Raw genomic sequence first — 12,739 nt, 5'->3', positions numbered from 1 at the left:
AAGCAGATTAAAATACACGTACTTAACAAAACAAAGAGATCGTAGATGTTCTGGTGAATGTTGAGACATTATTTATCCGCGTGTAAACTGAACATCCTGTCATCTTAATTTATTTTTTCGATCTGCTATTACTTTGTTCAAATCAGCGTCGCACGCAGTAAACTCGGCCCCCTTAATTAACAACTGCAACCCCGCCTACATGGCCGAGACGCTCATAAACAACACGGAAATCTGGCTCGTGACATGCGCAATTGGATTTTCGCTTTGTGCGTGGCAAATGTGTACGTCATTCGTTTGGCAGCTTGGAACCCTCGGTAGCAGGACTTTGGCTACGTCCAGGTCCGATGAAGCGTCTTCAGTGTTGGGCTGGCTTTATAAATGGATCTAGAAGAGGCTTTTGCCTTAGTCGGAGAATATGGGAAGTACCAAAAGCGACTTACGGCACTATTGATTTCGGCACAGGTGTGGTGTTTCTTTTCGTTTGTTACATTTTGACACAGGAAGCCTTCTTTTGCATCTCTGAAGTTAAACCTTGAACCCAGGGCCGCTTTGGGGGCATGGGCCAGTAGTGCAGTAGCACCTGTAAACTTTGGGTGACGAGGTGCACCCCTGTCATGTTGCAATGCATTTGTTCCTGTCTGCTTTTTAACCTGCTGCAGGTAATTCTGCATTCAACTTATTAATTCGATTGCTTTTAATTTCGATCGTGCCGTCTACTTAAGTGCTTTGTATTGATTTTTCCAGGAACCAATTTTCTGAAACTTGAATGGGGGGATTTGTACATTTTTTGCAGTGTGTCCCCTTGGTCTTTTCTTTTTTCTGCAATAATCTCCAAATTCTAACGGCTGAAGAAGACTAATACATGACTGATTATTTTAGATATACTGTATATGTATATAATCTCCGCGGTTAATATTGTACCTTCATAGAGATAGCCTATGAAAATGTTACCCATTTCGATTAAATGGTGTATTCGTGGGATGAGCTGGCGATAGGCTACTGAATTGTATTTAGTGGTCTTGCAAAATAGTCTGCTGAACTGGCGAAGGGTATACTGTACTTCACTTCTCAGTATCGAATATTGAGTAATAGTTAAGCGCGCGCCGTAGTACTGTGTGTCTTTATATAGAACGTTGGGCTAATGCAAATCTTCATCAGTCTGTTTCTCTTCGTAAATGCAAAGAGGAAACCAATACAAATTGTTAGACTTTTACTTAAATTTAATAAGATGTCGATTCCAACAGTATTTAAGTGCAAATCGATAATTTAAGGAAAAAAATTCAATCCAGATGATTATTTATTAAAGGCAATTACAGGCAATGACCAGCCCCAGGCCTGGATCCCACTACCCTGGCTTGAAATAGTGTTTCCTTAAGTACCATCCCAGAAGTTAAAATCGGAATTATTTTCTTGCTCTTCCTCTGAAACAACATTTGTTGTAAAGATCCTTCAAGCATACACATCCCACACAATATGCCAATTTCATATTAGTAGGAGAATGGTTTCAGTCGTTGACGTTATTGTCTTTGTCTGCTATTCGGTCAGACAATTGCACTGCATTATTTTGCACTGTGCTGTCAATTTTTATTGTATTTAATACATACCTTTAAAGGTGGTATGTATGTATGTATGTGTGTGTGTGTATGTATGTATACTGTATATAATAATGATCTATTTTGGTTTGAAAGTTAATATTTCAGTAGTACACAATAACAACAATAATTCATGTTTGTCTCTAGGCTATAGAACATATTTAAACTACTGTTTGTATAACTTTATTGCTTTACTGTTGACATTTTACTTCCAGATTTATATTGCTTGGCAGTCAATGCTGATAGTACTAGTAGGGGCAGTGCCAACTTATGATGCAGTGAAGTCGGACCTACCAACATCTACAGAAGACGCGGCTAAGAAGGCTATTCTTACTCATGATCTTAGCTCAATTGTAACAGAGGCAAGTGAACAAGTACATTTTTTTTTAAACTTCACAGAAAGGTAATGATTACTTCTAGGTTTATTAGTTTAATAATACAACAATGTAAAAATAACACTCCGACATATAGAACTGAAAGATGGCTGGATCAGAGATAAAAGGCAAAAATGCTGTATATCATGATTATACTTCAGGACTACCATAAAAAGGAATAGGTCAACATAAACCTTTTCTGAATTGTTATAAAACTGAAAAGAAACTGATTTAACCTTTAAAAAACATTTAAGAAAAATACAGTAATAGCTAAGACACCAGAAGAAAACAAACATCTATGTCAAAATTCAGAAGCTAAACTTACTGTAATATTTCTGATTCCAAAACCCAAAATAGAAATTTCCAGATCCAAAAGCCAGGGGTCTACCCTAATCTAAATTCTAAATACAAAATACAGATACAGTACCAGTACAACATCAAAACATGGAATGCTTCAAATGGCAACAAATGGGTAACTGAATTTCGAGCACAAGAAATGCTTGTACACCCATAGCTGTAGCACTAATTTTTTTTTAATATGTTTAGTCTCCATGCACGGGTAATTTGCAACACTTGATATTGCTCTTAAAACCGTACATCATATACATGGAATAGGAAACCATCTAAGTTCAGTAATGAGCAGGGCTCAATCTAAACCCGCAACAGGGAGGAAGAGAGACAGGTAAGCCTAAGAAGGGCAGAGTTTAGCCAAGAATGCAACACGGTATCTGTAGATCCGCTTTACTGTCAGTTTCAATGTGAACATAAGAGTCTTCACACTGTACTGCTTAGAACAATATCTGAAACACAGTAGCATTCATAATCATGCATTTAAGTAACATTTGTCCTATATTATACATAGTGCTGTTTAATTGTATTTACCTTGTTGTGTGTAAGGATGTAACACCAAGAGAAATTCCAAGAAATTAGGTTGCCTTGCAATAAAGTTCAAGTTCAGTTAGGTGACTGGGATTTTTCTGGATAATTAATATTTTGTAATTTAAAGTTGATATTTCTTTAAAGTAAACTTTTTTTTTTTTTTTTAAACTTTGAATATGATCTTTTGCATAAAATTTTAAACATTTCTGTTCCATCAGCGAGGGGACGGAGAAGGAAAGTGACTGGGAGAAATGTGTAATCAGAAACATGCAAAAGTCTAAACTGGAAAATCAAGTTAACTAGATTGTCAAAATACACAGCATAAGATGGGAATCAGAAACCAAGAACCAAAAGCATAAAGTCAAGTGCAGAGAGATCCAAAATAAATAAATACTGTAAATAAAGGAAAAAGGCACAGAAAGAGTTTTGGGATGCACAACCATCACTAATTCAAACGTCATCACTGCTGTGTCTCCCACTGAGTGCTGGGAAACTCCCATGGTTACAGGTGACGCAAATAACACAAAATAGTGGCACCTGTTGGGATTCAAGATAGTGTTGTGGTAAACAAAAATTGTAACAATTGCTTTGATTTATTTAGGCTTTTCTGCAGTATGTTGCATCAATTTTAAAACCTTGCATTTAGACACTTAATCATATGCTCTTCAGTATAGGTTTACTATATGTTTAAGTAGGAAAATTTAAATTACTGTTCTTTTGCAAAATGATACAAGGTTTTATTCTAAAATACTAAATACACTAAACATTTTCAATATTAATAAAGCATACAGGGTACAATTGTGCCTTTCATTAAGCACATTTATATTAATATTTAGACTGGAATAAAACAGTAAAGTGTAAGGGAGTTATACATAGTTGTGAGAGAGCAAGAAAAAATGGCAAAAAGAGGTGCAGGCCTCAAAATATCACAAAAGGCCAGACCAGGATTTCAATGCTCTCCGTCAAAAACATTGCTCACCCCCAGACAGCCTAGTTCCAAACTGTAAAGGTAGACTTTTAGATCTGCTTTAGCAAAGTACACAAAAATGCCATTCCACAGGAGAGGATAACTGTAAACATCTTGTTTCAGAAGAGAAAGAAATATGAAGATTCTTATAAACAAAGAATTTATATAAACAAAATGAAGTATGAAATATGGCACGACAAAAGAATCTGAAAAGATAAAGCAAAAAGTAATGGCTAAAAAGGTAATCCAAGGTAGCAAGACTGAACAGAAAATGGAGACCAAAGACCGAAGCAAAAGTCCTGTAAACCAGAAAAATCCAAACAGTACATACAATAGTGAACTGCACTGTACAACTCTTAATGACAAGCTGTCAGACTTTTCCCTCAGCCAGGATATAAACATCTAGGCTGGTCCTAAGTAGTGATGTCATGGTGGTACCACCTACAGAACATAAGGAACATAAATCCACAGTAGAGTATCTATCTATCTGTCTGAAAAATTTACTGACTCACTCACTAACTCTCTCACTCATTAATGAAAACATGATTTCCCCATTTAGTAAAAAGCTGAAATTTGGCAGGATGGTATATCTAGGTGAGTAGGAATCCACTAAGAGAGGACATTTCAATTTGTATCAATATTTAGGAGTAAAACCCCCCTTCAATAGAAAAATGAAATACCCCTAAATCTCAAAAACACTGAGTGAAATTTGGTGACATTATACAAAAAAAAAAAAAAAAAAAAAAAAGAAAATCATTTGGCCCATGTTTTTTTTTTTTTTATTTCTCAGTGTTTGTTGGTACCAGACCTGTAACGAGTGTGGTACTCTTAGGCAGCATGTCCTTTTTTTGCTTTAACTATGATTGTGTGGATCAATGGGGCATGCAGTTCATCCAGCTGAATGTTGCAAGTAGAACAACGCTACTGTACAAGCGGAGGCTGTAACCATGCAGAAAAATGGGTCTGGTGGTGAATGATGAAGGGAGGCTGCTATGCACAGAAAAAAGATGAGGTGGAGAACTGCATGGAAAATTAAGTGTGAAATGGATAAAGTAACGTGAAACACAAAAGAAGACATGGTTAGCAAGTGCCCTCCTTGGGCACCTGCAGTACTCCTTGTTTTGTCGTCTTCTTCTTACTCCACGCAATGCGGTAAAATACATACAAATTCAAGCCGGATTAGAATGTCAAGCTCTCTGATATACATATACTTTAAAGAATCGTTTGGTGGTGAAATACTTGCAATATTGCAGAGAAGTAAGGTGTATGCCCTTAGAGGTATGGGTATTTATTGCTGCGAAGCACCAAGACAAATGATGACCTGGAGGGGTTTGTGAGAAGTGGTTCATTACCCAAGGGTGAAAGACCAGATAACAGCTTCACGGATCTAAAAAAATGCAGTGCAAGAGGGGGAGTGAGCATTGTGTTAACAGCTGCACAACAGTTCAAAAGTGCTGCGAAGCGCCTAAAAAAAAAAAAGCCATAGCTTAAAGGGAACATAGCTGATTTCCTGTTTCAATTCATATTCCTATAACACTGCATTTTGCAATGACCATTAACATAAGTGAAGTCAGTAGGAAAAGGCAGGAATTGATCTAACACAGGAATGTTTTACTTATGGATAAGCAGCTCCAGTGACTTTATAATATTTTTATTACCGAGTATTTAACTGATGCTTTTATCCAAGGTAAATTACAACATCTGAGTTACAATTGATTACATTTCATTCTTTATTTTCCAATTGGAACACAGGCAAGTGCAGGTATTTGGTCTTGACCACACAGTGTCAGTAGCAGGTTTTGAACCCTCATCCTCAGTTTGAAGTCCTACATCCAAAGCCTTAACCATTACAACATACTGCCAATAATATTAGAAGTTGGTTAAAAAAAAAAAAAAAAAAAACTACAAATATTGGGTACTGAAACACACTTAGTTACATAGTACTTCTACCACATTTAAATGACAGCACTATAAATGACGCCCATCGTCTTCTGAAATGTACACAGTAACAGAGCTAGTACTAAACAAATCTAATAATATTAATAGTAATGACACAATACCAGAAACACCACAAATGACAATAAAAGAGAAATATACTTAAGCCAGAGGAAAGATCTTGGTTGAAACATAACATGTATGTGTGCTGTAATAAAAATATCATGTTTTTCAGATAAATCCAATGATGTATACATGAGCTTTGTCCTCACGTGTACAATATGTTTTTTTTTTTGTTTTTTTTGAGTTTCTAAATTTCTATATCGTAAAGTTAATTTCTTTGTGTATTTACAAGAATCTGAGAAGTATCATTTTGGACAGCAACAACCAATAAATATCGGTGATGAAAATATTCACCAACTTATTTTTTACGAACATCACTATATTCATCAAATAAAACATTAATAACATTTAGAGGTATGGCGGAAGATGTAAATTCAGTGAAGGGTTGAAGACCAAAGAACTTAAAAGTGTGGAGTCCTTTCAACCTCACGCTTGGTAAGAAATCCATGTTTTGCAAGATCTGTAAAAATGAGCCCACATAATATGGGAACACAATCGTGATGTGGGAGCTCCTGAAAAGAAAACACATCTGAGTAATAGTTGTCACTTCCTGATTTACAATCTAATCCGAAAACATTCTCAATGTCACTAACTTCTCCTTCTTCTGGTCACTCAAAATCTTATCTGAATCATGGAAAATATGCAAATGGTCTTCTCTAGAGCTAACTTTTGACAATAGCAGTGACCAGTATTTGATACCATACTGAAGAGACAAGCGAACACTCTGTTCATCTTTGTGCTCTTTGTTGAAAATTTGCAGAACAAATCAAACTAGACACGCAAGGTAACTTTCGTAGGATGATTAACAATGGGTTTAGCCTTTCTTCACCTTGTAATGGCCGACCCCTTTACCCAGCCGGCAGCTACACCTCCAAGACCTGTGGCCTGGATAATTTACTGAGAAAGAATCTAACTATCAAGCCATACTTCTAACCAATTAAACTTTTCCCCACAATCGACGGTGTAAATATAAGTACACAAAAGCAGGATGTAAAATTAAACGGATTAAATGTATTAAATGAAACAACAAGACATGCAAAAAATAGAAAACAGATATAAATATCTCTCCACCCCAGCAACAACAAGACACCACCAAATATAAATACAACAAAAACCCTCCCTTGCCCCTGTAACATATAAACACACAACACGAATAACAAAAATTGAATTAGATACGGAAATGATTGTGAACTTGAGTCCGGTTATTAAAAACTGTCCTGAATGCGGTTGACTGAACTAGCGAAAAATGAGTCGTTTGATTTTCCCATGGAGCAGCCTCACCATGAATCCTCGGTGCGTGGTGGAGGATTAATTCCGACCCCGGGGTCTCTCGTGATGAAGTTCTTGAAGCAAGTACGGCGGATAGAAAAACTAGATGGAAATGCGCGATGTGGAATATAACAGGTACAGATGGCTCGTGGTCGTGAATGTGAAAAATCTCCTTCTCTCCTCTCCTTCCTCTCCTCTCTTTCTCCTCCTGCTGGCTTAAATAGTCCTGTGACGGCGGTAATTGATTAATCGTGAACAGGTGTTTTCCAGGTTTGCGGCTGTGGTCTCCTTCCATCATCGGGGATGGCATTAACTGATACACATACAAACAGCAAACGGGACAATGAAATGAGACGCACTCAGAACTGACATTTAACAATGTTAACTATGTGGCCCCGCTACATTCTGATGTGTTTTGTTGACAGAAACTGTGAAAGTGTAAATCTACACCTTACAATTAGCTGTAAGACTTAACTTTTTTGGCAATTATAATTTTAGAACATATGTGTACAGTTGTATTGAAGGAGAGCGTCATTCAAGCAATAACAGTTTTAAAATGTTTGAATAAAATGCAAGAACTAGAACTGCACTGATGATGATGATGATGATAATGTTTTACCATTACTAGCTAGGACGTTAAAGGAGTTGATACTTGTACATTGATTATGTCAAATGTCGGTGTCAGACATTTTGCCTACTTACTTTCATGGATGATGAGAAGAAATTACTAGAACGGTAATTTTTCATTGCTTTTTAAAGCCTAGTGTTGTAATTTCTTATCTTAGCAGGTTCTCCTTGCCAGTCAGATATTCTTTAAATTGCTCCCTTGCTGTAAATGTTGCTTACATTTTATGTGCTGTTCTACATTGCACTTGTAATTCCATTTATGCCCAAAAAGCCTAGGTTTGCACAAATAACAAAAATTAGTTGTGTAATTAAATCAAGGTTTTAAAAATAACCACCAATAAGTTTCAATTACAGCGTCTGCAAGATAGAATGGCCGGAAACATATCAGAGACCATAATATGTTCACTGCCTTGTTGTAGAAGTTCTGCTTCTGCTGGGTACTAGTATTTATGAAAAAACAGAAAAATAACTCTGTATACTGACTATCTTTCTGGAATCTCCAGCAAGTGTGATGCTTTTGTAAATTGCTTATATGTAGTATCTACAGGAGATGTAGCAAAATCATTATTTAATTACTGTAAGCAAATTACTCTAATAAAAACCAAGAAAAAAAACAACACATCTACTTTATGTATAACAAAGTTTTCTGCAAGCTTGTTATCTTGTTAAAGCATTACAATTTATAACTTTGTCCTTTATCATCATTTGCTTTAAAATTGTTATTTCAGTTCTGGAGACATGTCAGATGTTTACACACCCATGATTTGTTTCATGTATTTCATTTTATTTTTATCCATCTGTTTGAATGGATTGGAAAAATTGCATATGGTGAACAGCACAGTTATTCCCAAACCAGAAAATGATCAAAGATGTTCAATACATATGGAGTTGAAACATTTTTTTTTCTAGAAGCATGTGTGTTCCTTAATGTTTACATTTAAAGATTTATGATTTGTAAGATGAATAAAACACAGACACTGGAAGAACATTAATTTTTAAGCATTTAAAAGCAGTAACAACTGAAGAGTTCAGACCTCATTTGTTTAATACACTTTGCTGGTATGTTCACATCATGTACCACATTGAACAAGATAAACAGCAAAATTAAATATATTCTAAAGTACCAGGTTTTAGGCACATACTTGTAACCTAAGTTGCCTATGTGTTTATAGTTATTTTCTGTTTGTAAAAGATAAAAGAAAGGAAAGTTTTTATGAGTTTCTGAGTGAGATTCCTGTCCTTCCTTTTTGAATGATTTTTAAAGTTTATCTGTCCATGATCCATTTAAGATGAAAATACATGTCCTAAGACTGGTAAGGGCACATTACATTGAGTCAATATTTATTCCATGTCAACACTGTGCAATTGTGAATAAAATAATGTATGTTAACCGTGATACCTTACCTCTTTTAAGTGTAGTGAAATACAAATGACACTGTGATGGGGATTGGGTAGGGACTCTTGATTAATTTTATCAGAAAATCTACATTGTAGTAATAATTTAAGATCTAGTTATCAGAAAAAAAAGATTTTATGAGGAACAGTGACTTTATTATTACAGCTTAACAAAATATTTCACTCTAAGAAAGGGGTGTTTTGGGGAGGGTATGGTTTTATTTTCTGGCTTCATATTTCTTTTATTACCCAAGATGTATTTTAAAGTTTACCTTCTGTCTTGTTTTGACAGTGGCATTTAATAGAAAGTCAAGCATTCAAAGTTAGCTTGGCTGGATCTTTTTTTTTTGTGGGAGTTTTAATTGGCAATGTGCTGTTTGGACCCCTCGCTGACAAGATTGGCCGTAGACCTGTATTTCTAACAGGTAATGCAATGCAATACTGACTGAGTTTTGTTTTATTGTGTTTAAATCACAAGAGGTTATTAGACTTGGATAATAATTAAGCAAAAGTGTTGAATAGTACCCCATGCCCCTGAACTGTATACAGTGGTTTGGGAATGAAAGAATGAATGTTGATTATTTACTAAGTAGTTGTTTTCTAAATTCATTCTAGTAAATTCACCTAAGATACAGAGTGCTGTATCCTAAGACCGCTGTACTTGCGCGTTTGTCTGAAAAATGTCAGTCTTATCTAAAAATAGTAGTTATAATGTGCTGTTGCATTTAATTAAAATAATTGATTGTTCTATCATAAGAAAAATATTTTTTTTATTATGGGTCTGTTTAGACAGAATTAGTATTATGTTTAATTTTATAATATAGTTTGCTGTACCAATAAACAAAAAATGAGTTCCTGATGTGGATAAATTAAATCTGGGGCTTGTGTCATACTTATGAATGAGTATCAGTGTTAACTGCATACTGTACAGTATATATGAGCATTTATTGGTATATAATTGCTGATTTTACTTTAACTGTGAAACTAGTAGTTAACATAATCATTTCTCCCATTACCAGGTTTTCTATTTTATATAATATTTGGATTTGTAACAGCATTTGCTTCAAATTATGAAATTTTTGCTGCTTCTCGGCTTTTGGCTGGACTTATGAATGGAGGAATGGCACTGGTTTCATTTGTACTTGTTCAAGAATATGTTGGCAAGTCATATTGGGCATTAACAGGTATGTCACAGAACAACGTAAATTATTTATTTAAAAATGAACATAGAATCACTCAATACTTTTTTAAAAAATTACAGGTATACCAATTTTCACTAATGGAAATAAAAGTTATGAAACTTTTACTAAACTGAACTGTTCTTGAGGAATAGGTTTGACAAGCCATGTACTTATGTTTTAAATTATACCATAACTGTCTGTGATTTTGCTTTCTCCTACTGGTAATAAAATTGGAGATTTTTGGATGGTGGTTTGGCTCCCATGAGATGGACTGCTTCTGTTTATTGTTCTGTTATTTGTTATATGTCATATGAAGTTGCATATAAAGCATAGTTGTCATATGAAGTATTGTGGTGTTTGCCCAAATGCTAACATAATTGCAAAGAAATTTGAAAAAATGTAATTAGATACTGCATATCACAGTTTTCTTGATTGCTTAGACACATTTCTTGAAGATAAGATAATTTCTGAAAACACTAAACACAATTTCATAACCGGACACTCAACTCTTCAAATTTCCGGGTCAAAACCAAACTGTCTACTCATAATCATGTAATCTTATATCAAAACCAAACTTTGCCTTCAGACATCACACAAAAGTCCTAAAAAAAACATATACTACAACATAGCCTTACACCATGCTGAGATCAATTCAAAACACTGCTGTAAAAACCAGTTACTGCAATGAGTAATATTACTTGATGGTCCCCCCACTACCTCTTTACATAATGAATATACCATATAAACAACAAATGTAGACATTTTCTAAAAAATGCTCAAATACTTTAAACAGTATGAAAAAATATTATGCCTGCAAATATTCCAGGTATTGGTTTTTTAACTCCATCGGAGTTCCCTTTCAAAGGAACACGATATGCCTGTTTCATCGTCTACCTGTTTTTTCGAAGAATGCAGTCAATTGTGGAAATGCTGACTGCATCAATTCCTCAGAAGATTTCTTGGTCCTCAATAATCCTCTTTTGTATCTCCCACAAGGCAATCGTGTTGTTGGCTATAACTATATTGATTGTTTCCCTCTCTTGCTCTTCAGAAAATAGGGTTCTTCTGCCTCCACCAGGTAGTCGTTTCTCAGGTCTGGAGAACAAAATACTGCAAGTACTAACTGATAGAACCATACATTTTACAATAGGAACAAACAGTAATTGTGGGAAATGGTAAAGTTATTCGGTGCATTTCAGATAGCATAAAGAGCAAACAGCTACAGTACATGTAGGTGTTGAATGTAACAGTGTACAGTATTCCACAGTTACAGTAGAGAGCAGTATTTAAATGACCTATTTTCCTCACTGAAAGTTTGTACTATAGAATTAAAGTATTACTGTGAAGAGACTCAGATTTGGTTGCACTCTTTGACCAGCTTCTGCCATCAACATCCCATGCACAAGGACATGGTCAACAGGAGTGACATGAATGTCATTTGAAACCATTTGTCTCCTTGCTCTTGCTCTTATTCTTCCTCCCCTCCTGTGTCCTCTTCCTCTTCTTTCCTGTGGTGGTTGATCCTCTGTTCCAAAACAAGTGAATTGACCTATGGCTCTTTTATTTATCTATCCTAAGGCTTTGACTGGTGTGTGAACAATTTTGACTCGAGTATTTGTACCTGGGGAATTGTATGCTAAATGTGTTCCAGCTATTCTGACTTGAGATGATATTGAAGCAAGTGGTTTCTAAATGAGCATATAGTAAAACCAATGATACATGAAGGGACACAACACCATGGCCATCGAATTAAAAAACCTGATTCAACTTCACTGTAACACATCTTACATTGGTTCTGAGAGAGTCTGTGTATCCTACCTAGGCGTTGTGTATAATTAACAGTTACAACAGCAGACAATAAGGCAAAATATTTATGTACACATTAATTGTATAAATAAAAGCTTCAGAAAAGCAATGACTCAAAGACACTGAGTACAACCAGGGAACTTGTCAGTGGAGGAAGGTTAAGAGTCTTGGATTTGTTAAATAAGTCTCCTTATCTAAATCTAATTGACCAAGTTTTACTGAAAAGGAGGCAGAGGTCATAAACCTATACCAAGCAAGTGTGAATGGCACGGGTACAACTAAATGACAAATTTGACTTCTCTGTCCACAGTACTTACGGAGAGGACTGTAATAATCTTTTGACAAAACTGCCTTTTATACAAGCTGAAAATAATGTGGTAAATGATATGTTGCAAATATTTTTCTCATAATCTCTTTAGGGATTTACTTCATATCATTATTTTAAATACTGTACTTCCTTTTTATTTAAATGTGCACAGTTATGAAAGATTTATTAACATCCATAGAGAAAATCATGTTTATTGTGATAGACACCTCACCATCAACTTGAAAAGGATTAATTAATGTGTGCAGATAGATGAACTTAAGTAT

The 12,739-nt window shown here is 35.2% G+C and overlaps 1 protein-coding gene across 4 annotated transcripts in view; it reads left to right on the top strand.

Moving 5' to 3' along the window:
• Nucleotides 1-256: 256 nt before the first annotated feature.
• slc22a15 (solute carrier family 22 member 15) overlaps nucleotides 257-12,739 on the top strand; it is a 51,370-nt gene continuing 38,887 nt past the window's right edge. For all 4 annotated transcript variants that reach the window (XM_051922837.1, XM_028795367.2, XM_028795370.2 and 1 more), the window contains exons 1-4: nucleotides 257-462; nucleotides 1,808-1,954; nucleotides 9,454-9,586; nucleotides 10,181-10,345. In XM_051922837.1, the coding sequence (XP_051778797.1) occupies nucleotides 379-462; nucleotides 1,808-1,954; nucleotides 9,454-9,586; nucleotides 10,181-10,345 (529 nt within the window). In that variant the 5' untranslated portion in view covers nucleotides 257-378. The remainder of the gene's footprint in view (nucleotides 463-1,807; nucleotides 1,955-9,453; nucleotides 9,587-10,180; nucleotides 10,346-12,739) is intronic.

This window comes from Erpetoichthys calabaricus, chromosome 2 (assembly GCF_900747795.2).
Source record: "Erpetoichthys calabaricus chromosome 2, fErpCal1.3, whole genome shotgun sequence".
Classification (NCBI taxonomy): Eukaryota; Metazoa; Chordata; class Cladistia; order Polypteriformes; family Polypteridae; genus Erpetoichthys; species Erpetoichthys calabaricus.
This window is presented reverse-complemented; position numbering and strand designations above follow the sequence as displayed.